At 53.0% G+C, this 12,362-nt stretch overlaps 1 protein-coding gene across 3 annotated transcripts in view; it reads right to left on the bottom strand.

Annotated features, from left to right (window-relative positions):
* MYOM2 (myomesin 2) overlaps positions 1 to 12,362 on the bottom strand; it is a 74,342-nt gene that overhangs the window by 35,742 nt on the left and 26,238 nt on the right. For all 3 annotated transcript variants that reach the window (XM_045451766.1, XM_045451773.1, XM_045451777.1), the window contains 5 exons: positions 12,075 to 12,236; positions 9,567 to 9,708; positions 7,338 to 7,537; positions 6,643 to 6,696; positions 2,591 to 2,718 (listed from right to left, as the gene is read on the bottom strand). In XM_045451766.1, the coding sequence (XP_045307722.1) occupies positions 2,591 to 2,718; positions 6,643 to 6,696; positions 7,338 to 7,537; positions 9,567 to 9,708; positions 12,075 to 12,236 (686 nt within the window). The remainder of the gene's footprint in view (positions 1 to 2,590; positions 2,719 to 6,642; positions 6,697 to 7,337; positions 7,538 to 9,566; positions 9,709 to 12,074; positions 12,237 to 12,362) is intronic.

The raw sequence follows: 12,362 nt of genomic DNA, 5'->3' as shown, positions 1-12,362 counted from the left end.
TTTATCATTTGATTTTCTCATCACTGATAATTATTTTTTTAAACTTCAGTTACAAGTTTCACTTAATTGTTTCCTATAGAGAAAGATCCCCCTTCCTGAAGGGATCCTGAGGCAGCAAAAGCACGTGCACAGTGACCCTTGGAAAGGCTCCCAAGAACAGCGAAAGCATTTCAAATGACCCCGGGCTTCTAGAAGTCAGAGTCACATTGAAAGCTGTCTCTTGTTTCAGCAGGAGCGAAGTCACCGTCTGGGGGCTGGTGCAGGCACCCGCAGTCGGAGGCCCCCACGCGCCCCCGTCTGACACTCAGCTGGGGCCGAGCAGAGAGGAGGAGCCTCGCGTTGGAGGCATGACGACAGGGAGGAGGGAGGAAACACAAGGGGCTTACTGCCAAGCTTCTAGAAGCCCAAGAAAGGCTCGGGAGCCAGAGCTAAGTCGGGAGCTGCTCATCCTTCGGTGGAGGCTGGAAGGACGTGTGTAGGTCCCCGTGCCCGGAGCAGGGCCCCCAGGGCATGCGTCTGGAGCACAAGAGCACTCGGGGCACCGCCAGCTTCACCTCAGGCGGACTAGCCACTGAAGCGGCCACTAGCCGCTGAACCACGGGCGTCAACACGGCGGGAGCGGCCCGGGAGCCGTCCAGGAGCTATCCAGCAGAGGCGCAATCGCGCTGAAACTCCGCTCCGGGTGATGCAGCAGGCCACCCGCTTGGCGTCTGGGTGCCGGGCTGCCGCCCCCCACTCTTGGTGTCAGCATAAAGTGGGAAAGAGGAATCCGTATTCCCGCGCTTCCTTCCGGGCCTTGACAGGAATGAAGTCACCACAAGACCACCTCAGACGGGCTGGGGGTAGACTGCCCGCCAGGAGCCCACACTCCCGGCCCCTCCCGGGGGCCTCACGCTGCTCCCCGGGCCCCCGGCGCACGCCACCGGGCCCTGAACACCTTGCCCTGCAGCACTGCAGGGTCAGCCGCCACATAAGGCAGCCCTGCAGACCAGCGGTGAGGGCCACGGGGTCCGTCCACGCCCTGGAGGCTGAAATAGCGCTCACTTCATTCCCGCGTCTGCTTCCTCTAGTTGTACCGCGCGCCGTTCCTGTGCCGCACGCACCTGTTACTTGCTCTGTCCCGTGTGTATGCCATAAACGGCGCACTCCACACCACACTGTGGCGTAAGTGGAGGGTCACAAAACCAGCCACGGGATCTGGACCACAGCAATTTTTCTCAATATGACCCACAGCCCACTAGCAGGTCACTGAGCCCGTGAAGGGGTCAAAAGCTGTGTCCAGTGCTACGGGACAGACCAAAGTCGGAGTGCATCATAGCATGCGGTAAGGATGTCGCGGTTTGGGAGTTGTTGGTTAGACGTGTGCATGTGTGTGTGCGACTGTGTGTGCATGTGTGCAAGTGCATGCATGTGTGCATGTATGAGTGTGTGCGTGTGTGCATGTGTGCGACTGTATGTGCATGTGTGCAAGTGCATGCATGTGTGCACGTGCGTGCATATGTGTGTGCGTGTATGAGTTGCGCATGTGCCCGTGTGCGTGTGTGTGCATGTGTGTCTGAGTGTGTGCATGTGTGTGCCTATGTGTGCTTGTGTACATGTATAAGTGTGTGTGTGCATGCATGTGTGTTTGTGTGTGTGCAAATGTGTGTGCTTGTGCACATGCATGTGTGTGTGTGCATATGCATATGGGTGTATGCATGTGTGTCCACATTTATGAGTGTGTGCATACGTGTATGAGTGTGTGCTCACGTGTGTGCGTGTTTGTATGTGTGTGTGTGCGTGTGTGCATATGTGTGTGCGTGTATGACTGTGTGCATGTGCCCATGTGTGTGTGTGTATGAGTGTGTGTGCATGTGTGTCTGAGTGTGTGCCTATGTGTGCTTGTGTACATGTATGAGTGTGTACGTGTGTGCGTGTGTGCATTATGTGTTCGTGTGTGTGCAAGTGTGTGCACGTGTGCTTGTGCACATGTATGAGTGTGTGTGCATATGCGTATGGGTGTATGCATGTGTGCACACATTTATGAGTGTGTGCATACATGTATGAGTGTGTGGTCACGTGTGTGCGTGTTTGAGTGTGTGCGCACGTGTGTGCATATGTGTGTGTGTGTATGCGTGTGTGCATGTGCATATGTGTGTGCATTTATGAGTGTGTGTGCGTGCGTGTGCCGGGCTGCAATACACAGCTACTTCTCTCTGCGTCCAGACCTAGAGCCCTCCAGCCAAGAACCGGCTCTCCCGGCCAGCTGCAGTGTGAATCCCTGTACAAGACCGCCACCAAGTGGCCACGCGACCTCTGAACAAATGCAGAGCAGCAGCAAACGACCCTCCTGCCCACGTCTCACTCGTCCTCGAGTGAGACGTGGGAGCTAGACTGCGTCGGCAGGAAGAAAACATACAGATCCCCCATTTCCGTGCCTTCGTGGGGGTGGGGCCGCTCGCTCACAGGAAGGCAGCAAACCCAGACCCAGGACGCAGTCCCCTGATTCCCACTTGCACGGCCGGGCTGGCCACGTACTCACAGCAGAGCCGGCGCCCTTAGAGCGCAACCCGCTGAACAGCACAATGTGAGGGTTTACAACACACGGTACCTTCTCGATGAAATACATCAGCGGCTCCTTGCCGCGGGGAGCAGGCGGGTCCCAGCTGAGGACCACATACGTCCTGCTGATCTCTGAGGCGTGCACATTGGTGGGCGGCCCTGGGATCTGCACGTCGCCTGCAGGAGTGATGAACTCAGTTAGTGCTGGGTGTGCCCCAGGTCCCCCCGTTCGCCGGAGCCCATCGTGGGAGCACGGTCCCCGGGGTACGTTCCCAGGCACCAAAGATCTGCCCTATCAGTGACGTCCTCTGCTTCGCTTCTATTTGGGGACGGTAAGCAAACTATTTTTCCCAGCCAAGTCTAATGCAATGCTTAAGATCACCTAATTAGTTTTGTTTCTAACATAAGCCAGCTCATTAAAAAAAAAAAAAAAAGAATCTAATCCAAAAATCTTCCAGAGTTCCGCTGGAAGGGGAGGCGGGAAGATCCACCCGGAAGAAATAGAGTGCTTAACCAGAGTGGAGCTTTAGAGGTGCCAGGAACCTGTGCAGAGGAGGTGCTCTCGGTCTGTGTCCCGCGATACGGAAGCCTTCTGGAAGGGGATTACCCTCGCTCTGCTGGTCCCCTGGGTTATTTTCCTCGTACTGCTCGTCCTCACAGCCCTGGATCTGTACACCGACCTTCTATAGCCCGTCGTTCTTCCCTCCCTAGGGGGGCCCGGGCCACGTTCACAAGCACTGGAACTTATACCCACAGGTTTAAAATCCTGGAGTGATCTCAATAAGCCTCTTGCAAATAACTAGTTTGGAACATTTGTGATCGGAGGGGTCTGCTGTGCCTGGCTTGTGACACACCCCTTGCTTTAACACACGTGAAGGTGTCAGGGGCGTTATATCTGGAGAGAGCTTTTCATGAGATGTGGAGGTTTTCCAGACCCACAATCTCTGTAGCTGTGATACAAAATATTATGAGCTTCCGATTAGATTAGCACATGATTAAACCGGTTTGAACGTCCCCAGGACACGTCTGAGCCCTTCTCCATATCCCATTGCGCCCTGGGGACTGTGCAGCCGGCAAGGAACTGCACCACCGCATGGAGACGGGACAAACAAGACTGGGTCTGGTTTCCCAGGAGTCCTGTTACACATCTTACAGGCCACTCGGCACAGAAGGGTGTCGTGGCCTGATCTAGGAGCTTCCTGGCAAGGGGCTTGGATTCAAACAAGGACTCCGGGAGTCTCTCCAGGAAAGTGCCAGTAAGGCTGGGTGGAGCAGGGCCTCCGGACACCCGACAGGACCCACGCACTGCGTCCCCTCCTGAAGAGATCCGGACACAGCCCTGACGGGAGAAGATACAGGAACCTCGCCCTCGGGTGACGCGTGCCAAGCCCCCAGGGCTGCAGCCTGGTTTATGCTTTACGTCCAAGGTGCCGCAGGACGTGGGAGGCACGCCCAGGGAACAGAGGGCGGCAAGGCAGGTGGTGAAGGCAGTAAGGACGTGTGAGTGCCCGCTCACAGAGCTGCTGTCCACGTGCTTTCAGGTGTGAGCGTGTCGCTGTTCTCAGACCCCGCACAGAGCTGCCAGGCCCGGAGAAAACGGAGCAGGAAGCATCTCGTCCGATGCTGGGGGACAAGGAAGAGTCCCCATTCGTGTCAGCGGGGGACCCCTGGCTGGGGCGAGACGCTTGGGTCCCAGAGCCTTTCGGCGTCAGGCCGACCCGCAGCGGCGGGAGCCTCGGGGATGTGCTGACGGCGTCAGCCACGGACAGCAGAGGGGGGCCAGGGAGGGGGACAAGGAGAGGCCACGGGCAGAACCCACCTCTGTTACCCATACTCCCAACAGCCGAGAGGAGGGCGCAGAGAGAAGCAAACGGAAGCAAACGGAGAGGACAGGAAACTCCAAGTGCGTTACCAGGTTACCCTGGGTGTCCCCGCGCCCACGGCGCTCCCGCGTGACTGCAGGTCAGCAAGCTGGGATGCCCAGGCCCTGGTCTCCCGATCGCAAATCCTGCACTTGGTTCTCTCCACCCTGGGAGACTGCAACCCCCACAGGCTGCCCAGACGTCCCCTCCACGTCAGTGAAACCCGAGCTTCATCCCCGGGATGACAGAGCCCGAGAGACGGCGCACGTGTTCAGAGCACACGGTGCCTTCGCCCCGGACGCCGGGTGTGCAGTTAGCGGAAGGCAACCATCTGCCTGGGCTGCGAGGCCTGTCGGCCCTTCCCAGAACAGACTGTGCACCTTGCGAGCGAGCAAGTCAGGAAAGGCTGGGAAAGCTGGGCGACACTCAGAGAGGGGCACTGACCGTAATTAACACGTTTGCAAGGGGGCGCCGGGGTGCCTTCTCTGAACTGCCTGCCCCTGACCTCGGACAATGTGCGGCCGCACCCCGGAGAGCTGGCGCCCGCTGGCTGGACTCCGGGAGTACCATGGCCCGTCTGAGCGTCTCAGCCCCTGGCCCGCATGGCCAGACACACAAACAGAGCCTCAGAAACACCAGCCACAGTGTGGATATAACACAGCCACGTTCGAGGGCGCATCACACAAAACGAAGGCACCTGCCTTCTTATAAGAAAGGAAACACGAGAAGCATGAAAAGTGGGGTCTGTGACGTCACTCCAGTTGGAAATAAGATGCATTGCGTCTGTAACTCCCATTTTATCAGCCGGAAAACAGTCTCTTACGTTGTGTTATTTCTTTGGCACTTAATAGCTGGCCGTTTACACCCAACACGTCCGTATCTATGTGTAAAAAGGCAGGTGTTCTCTGCAGACAGGCACGGGTCCTGCCACGGGAAGGTTTATTATATTATTTCTTACTCCCATTGCTTTGCACGGTGACCTTCACGTAATGCAAATTTCACCACTGATAGGCGTGGGGAGCAGCCAACGCCTCCTCGTTTGGGGCAATTTTATGTGAATTCCTACACACCCACTCAGGATGGCTCAGATGGTTCTCTCCTCACTGACCCCATCGCCCACCAGACGCGAACAAGAGAACTTCCTTTTCCTCGCTCCTGTCAAAAGCGCCTACGTTACCCAGGCTGGGGTGCTGCAGGAACCCCTCCTCCACTCTTAGCAGGACCAGATTTTACTTGTTCAAAGAGCGATGTTTCCATCGGGTATTTATGAAGCCACAGTAAGTCAACCTTCCCTAAATTGTTTTTCTTTTGTCACCGCTTTCCTGGGCATCTCCCCCCATCTCTGAGAATGTCTGGAAGTGGAGGTCTCATCTAAGCCTTCAGATGTTCCCGTGGGGCTCAGCCAGGACTCTTAAAGGGCGTCCCTGCGGACGTTGGGTGTTCTTCTTGAGATACTAGAGAAAAACCATTTTAGGTGCAGAAGATTGCAAGCCTGGAGACCATCTGGGGGCAAATATGGAAATCAACGAAGGACCCCTCAGTCCGCGGCTCCCTGAGGACAGAGTGCTTGGACCACAGCGATTTCAAAGGAGAGCTCGCTCCAAAGTACGTGTCCTGAGGCTCCAAACTCAACTTGCTTCGTTTTTAAGTTTTTCATTGTTCTCTATGAACTGTCCTTGTGAGTCCAAGATCTTTGGCTTTCTGATTCATAATGCCAGGTTCCCCTCCTTAATAAATTCATCCTCCTCCCTGTCTCTGAGAGAACTATCTAGGAGAAGTGTTCATAAAATCCAGTATAAATGAGGGAAATGCCAACTTTGAGACCAGGGATACCGACCGCAAGAACTCACTCCATTTCGGTTAAAATGCTGGAAATACAATCTTGGCTTAAAAGGAAAGACTAAAATAGTCCTCCACTAATGGAGTCTGAGAGAAGGGGCCCCAGCCTCAGCCGGTGATCAAGGCTCAGATTCAGTGTGATCTTCTCTGCACGCCCCCAGGAGAACGCCGTAGTGAACCCTACACGGAAGCAATGAGGCCCCGTGAGGACCCCTGGATTCTAATCCTCTCCTCACTCTGCCCTGCTTGTGCTTCCTGACTTCTACAGGCCGTAAGCACGCAGGCCTGACCCGCAGGCTTTATGTTTACATGTAAAGCCTGTGCTGACCAGCTGATCACACTCGTCTCTACTTGCCACCCTGAATCCCCAGCTGAGCCAAAGCGGTGAGAGGCCACTTACCCTCAAGGTCGTCCTGATACATTACGACTTCTTTATCCCCCTCCAAATGGACCGCTGCAGAGAGAAAGGTTGGTGCTCAATTTGGCATCCAATGGTTTCCTGAAGAAAGCCCAGCTTCCCTAACCGAGCGTGGGATCCAAATCCCCTCCGCGTTATGATTACAGCATATTCCCGACTCTACAGGAATCAGCATAGGTATTCCAAACAGGCTTAAGAGTTAGTGCTTCCCAGATCTTTGTACCGGATCAGAAAGACCAGGGGCGGGGGGTAAGGAACACGTACGGGCTCACTTAAAACCACGACTGAGGGGCCCACCGTCCCATCCCTTTCGGGAATCTGGGTCGTGGGAAATTAAACTTTGGAAACAGAGCGGCCTGGTCTCAAAGGCTTCTGACTCTTAGCATGTGTTGAGATCGCATCACCAACGGACTAAGAAAAGGCTAATTCTGAACCCAGCGATCTGGATTCCAGTGGAGGGGCATGAGGACGGCAGTGTGCGCTCGTGGTGAAGCACACGTGCCCGCCCGGCCGCCCCGCCCCTAACGCGGCCCCGGTGGACACACGGGCACCACGAAATATCACCGCCCCACGCTCGGCCCCGGGAGACGTTCTTAAGGCTCACATACAGCTGAGCACAGAAGACAACGTCCCAAGTTTCCAAGACACGACTGGAGCTTGCAATCTGCACGGCCTACCTTGTAACCTCCTGAGGTCTACGGGGTCAAGGGCAGCCACGGCCTCGGAGACTCTGGAAGGCCTGCTGATGCCCGCGCTGTTGACCGCCCTCACGCGGAATATGTAAGACCTCCCTTCAAAAAGGCCTGTCACGGGGTATTTGCAGATTTTCACAGGTGCGTCATTGCACTGAACCCAATTGTCTGTCCCTACTTCACATCTGTGAATTACAAAAAGAGTAGAGAATAACAAATACATCAGCCTAGTAAATTCACTCAGGTCTATATATCTATTCTACACACATGTGATGTATCTAGGACAACTGTAACAGGAAAATACCTTGCATTGGTAGAAACCGATGCTGGTGAAGTACTGATTTATGTCAAAAGTAGTACAAATAAACCATAAAAGACAAAGCTACTTAGGAAATGTGAAATAGATATATTTATATATTTAAAAGCTTGATGACTTATAGCTTGAAAATCAATTCCTGCCTTCAACCACATTTAGGCAAAATGACCTCCAAAGGTCACTCGAGGCGTATCCTTGATAGTCCTTTTTCCGACACACGTGGCGAAATCACAGGGTGCCCTAAGCTCCCCAGCATGCCCAATGCCAGGGTGCAGGGGAGTGCCCCGCTGCCCGTCCCCCACATGCCTCCCACCCTACTGAGCCCCAGGAGTGAAGGGTCTCCAGCCCGATGGCTCAGTCTCTCCCGATGTCAGAAATACGTGTCTTTCAAGCACGTCTCGTGTGGAATTTGGAAGTCTTTTGAAAACAAGTTAAGTGCTGGCTGGACACCTGGAAATGCAGAAGAGATCGGCCTCCATTTTTCACAGGCTGGGAAATTTCAGCACCAAAACGTCATGTCAAATTCCCAGGAGAACACAGCAAGTTCAGAGAAATCATTTTCGGAGCCATTCGGAGCCAGGCTGTATATTCGCTTTAAAGAATCAACTCTCTTTCTAACTCTTCGGAATTTTTAATGGAAGTTCTGCGACCCACACGTGCTAACCTGTTACAGGCAGAACGTGCCATGGTCATAGCTGAGCATCTGGCAGGGAACAACTTGGCTTAAGTCAACACCCGGCTGTTGCAGGACGGGAGGGCGCGTAGGGTAAGAGCTGCCTCCCCGACCTGAAGTCCTGTTGTGTTTATCTTTGTCAATGAAGGAGAGAGGGGGAAGATCATTAACTGCGAAGGGCCATGAAATTGTTTTCGCCAAACGGCTGAAAAAATTCTCAAATGTCACAGGAAAACAGAAAATAGCTTTGTTTTAGTTTTTTGTTTTTTAATTCAAGGTAAACCCCGACCGATGCCCTCTGCAAAAGCTGACCTTAGCACTTTCAAATATCATCCCGATGGTGAATATTTTACCTAAACAAGCAGCTTTGTTGGTGTGGAAAAGGGAACTTAACAAACGTACTGACAAAAAAAAAAAAAAAAGATTTGATTTTTCTGAAACAAACGTCTTATTTTACTGTGTTTTATACATATGGCATCTTAAATCCCTCCCCAGATGCATCATCTTCTGAGATCCATAGCTTAGACCTTTTATCTTACTTCCAAATTCATTTTCTTTGACTACAGTTTTTCTCGGTGATTGGTGTGTGTGATTGAGGCATAAACTGCATGTGCAACAAATTCACCGACTCTGCTTGGTTTCCTTCCCAGGCCCTGAGTGCCACACCAAGTAAAGGAACATGAAAGAATTAAGACTCTGATGCATTTTGTGATGATCCACATTTAAGTTATTAACTCAAAGGTGAAGTCCGATCTTCTGTACTTGAAATGTCAATAGATTTTTTTTTTTAACTCGGAAACAAGAAGAAAACCTAATTTAATGGAGAGGAAGACTGGAATTTGGTACGAATGGGCGGGCGCTCTTCCCAGCTACGCTTCACGCAGCCTGTCTTCTGCTCCGGAAGGAGGCGCAGGACGGAAGTTCTCCCTAGAACCCACAACCAGGGTTCCGCGTGCCGGGAGAAGCTGGAGGGCATTCGGTACTGGGTGTCGGACAGGCAGGCAGAGCTCCAAGCACCACGTGCAGAAGTCTACCCGCCCTCGCCCCGCCATTTGGTGATATCTTCCAACTATCCGGTCAGGAGCCTTAAATAACCATATAGTGACGTACCTGATCAAGAACGCTATCGTGAACTTGAGTTTAGAAGTATATCCAGAGACACTGTCCATGCCAACAATAATTTCAGGAACGTTCCCATCCCCGGAAGAAGACAATGGGCACTCACCGATCAATGAAATAGCCAATGACAGGGCTCTCCATGGTCGTGTTGGGCGGCTTCCAAGTCACGATGACATAATCGCGGTTTGCGTCATAGCACCGCAAGTCCATAGGCGCACCAGGAGCCCCGGTCACCAGTGGGTCTGCGTCTGCACCGGGGTGTGGGGGAGGGGAGGCATGAGGCTTGGGACACTGTCAAGCCTGTTCATGGCTCCTTCAAACTCAGACTTGTATCTACTCAACTCAATCTGACCCCTGCTTCGTCCTCACGTCTAAATGACCTGACTTCTTTTTGACTATGATGGATTGGTGACAAGAAATATAAGCCTAGTTAGGAGATTTTAAAGTCAACATGTTCTGCCCTCTTTAAGATACTCAAGTCTATGATTTTTTTGTAATTGATTCCAAAATGGAAGGTCACCTTCTCTTGATAGTGGATTATCCCATAAGGTCATGTCAAAAACTAACCAATGAAATGATAATAGTGTGGCCTTTTTAACACCTGAGAAATATTACCTTAGACGCTTTTATCTTTCAAAATCCTTCGGAGATTGAGGATTTAAACCTTTCTTTTTCTGCAAGCTGTGAGCAAACGTTTAGGTCCACACGACACTCACTCTTTCATGGGCCACTCGTGACCACGGTGCACATTAAGTTTTATTTTCAGGTTTTAATTACAGGAGCACTGAGGCCAGCAGAGCTATTCAGAAAGTGGATACGCCAAACATTGAATTTCCTTATCTACAATCTGTATTTATTCCGTAACCGTGACTGCCACACTCTCCTGTTCGAGGCATATTAAAAGCTAAGCATTTCGTGACATTGAGCCAAATATTTTCTCTCCCATTCAAAATCCTCAGAAAGTAATCAGAACAGTAAAACTCCCCCCTACGTGCATCATTTTCCTCCTGCTGGTGGTGCTGAATAAGCAAGGCGATTTCAGCTATGCTGTATTTATTGCATTGTTATGGGGCGAGACATCTTACCAGAAGGCGTACAGGAGAACGGGAGGGACACTTTAATGCCAACCTAATAAAAATGGTAAAACTTCACAGAAGGGCCTAAAACCCCGGCCCTGCAGGTTTATGCCATCTTGTGGGATTGGGGAGGGGAAGGGGATTTGTTTTACATTTATTCCTTTTTTTTTTTTAAGTTATGATACTCCCTGATGATACAGCCCATTCTTGCGCTCTGACAGCTCCAGTGGAAAACAGAATATGCTGATGGGACCATCCCAGGCACATATAACCAGAGCTGGCGGTAGGCACAAAGGTGCCGGGAACACCGAGTGCAGGTCAGGCTGGGCAGCCCGTCCGAACGGAGGGGCTCAGGACAGCAGCACCGGGCAACTAGAGCGGAAGTGTTCTGGGATCTTCGGCGGGGCTCAGCTGGGCCCCGCGGAGGAGGGCCTCCAAGCTGGAGGCCACAGGGGTCCGGGAGTAGATACAGGGAAAAGGGCTCTGCCAGGTGAAGAGAAAAGCCCGGGGGCTGTTGAGTGTCCAAGGGAAGGCTCCAGCTGAGGGTCCAGACACCTGACCCCCTGCCCCTCCAGCCTGGAGAAGTCCCCCAGCCCTCTGAGCCTCCACATTTGCATTTGGGAAACAGAGTAACAGCCCTTGCTTACAAAATGGGCCTAAGAATTGTAGGGTATATACACATACGTGTGGATGTGTGTGTGTGTGTGTGTGTGTGTGTGGACGTGCACATGCACACCTGTGTGCACACATACACAGACACATACATACACTGCATACGTATGATATACATAATTTTATCCATTTCATGTGGCCATGTGTCCGTTTTGTACAGGATAGATATACGATGTGTACGCATATGACACGTCCACGTATAAACGTGCACATACACATACACACACCTCCGTGCCCACGTGTGATAGGGATTCATAGATCATGTACAGAACGTGTGACCCCGTGGCTGGTATGCCATGACTTTGTCCTCAATTCCATGAACTGGGAGTCAGGAAGCCCCCGGCGGGACCACGTCAGGGAGAAAGGGGACAGCGCGCAGACTGCTGGATGTCAAGCTCTTTGCAGGTGCCGATGCCACGCGGGCGTCCTACCCACACACTCGCTGGAGGCAGTGGTGACAACAGCAGCCCTCCCCTCCCGGCCTGTCCTCATGAGTGCGCCCAGAGGCAATGAGGGGCGCCCCCCTGGAGCCCCCTACTCCAGGGCCCCCTCAGCTCTGCAACGCTCTCGAGAATTAGTAACGCAGGCGTATTCATGCTGGAAAGCCGTCTCATAGATTCTATCGATTTATCAACGGAGAGACAAAAATGGAGACTCTGATCTGTTCCCAAGTGTAGTCAGGGACTCGCTGTCAGGACAGGAGCTGACACGCAGGACAGGGAACGCTCGCGTCACGTCAGGAGGCTCCGAGGAGCAGAGTGAGTGACCCCACACACGCACCTGCTCCGGCCTAGCCCCTGTGAGGTCACAGCCTCCCGCGCTCACGCCCTGACCGTGCCCCCCTCGCCCCCGGAGGCTCCACGTACCGCAGACAAACAGGAAGGCGCTGTGCTCGCTGATGCCCCCTCTGGACACAATCCTCAAGGTGTACAGACCCTCGTCGTCCTTGTTCAGGTGGCTGAACGACAGGGAGGCCTGGCCTTCGCCGAAGAACATCTTGGTCCACTTGGACTCCTTCACTAGCACATCTGAAAGAGCGTGCAACACGGGATCGCCTCAGAAACCGTCAAGGAGATCGGACGATGAAAGCGCACAACGTGTCCTGGCCGGACGGCGGGACACAGAGGAAGGGAGCCTCAGCCTCACGGCGGCCC

The sequence above is a fragment of the Leopardus geoffroyi genome, chromosome B1 (assembly GCF_018350155.1).
Source record: "Leopardus geoffroyi isolate Oge1 chromosome B1, O.geoffroyi_Oge1_pat1.0, whole genome shotgun sequence".
Taxonomy (NCBI): domain Eukaryota; kingdom Metazoa; phylum Chordata; class Mammalia; order Carnivora; family Felidae; genus Leopardus; species Leopardus geoffroyi.
This window is presented reverse-complemented; position numbering and strand designations above follow the sequence as displayed.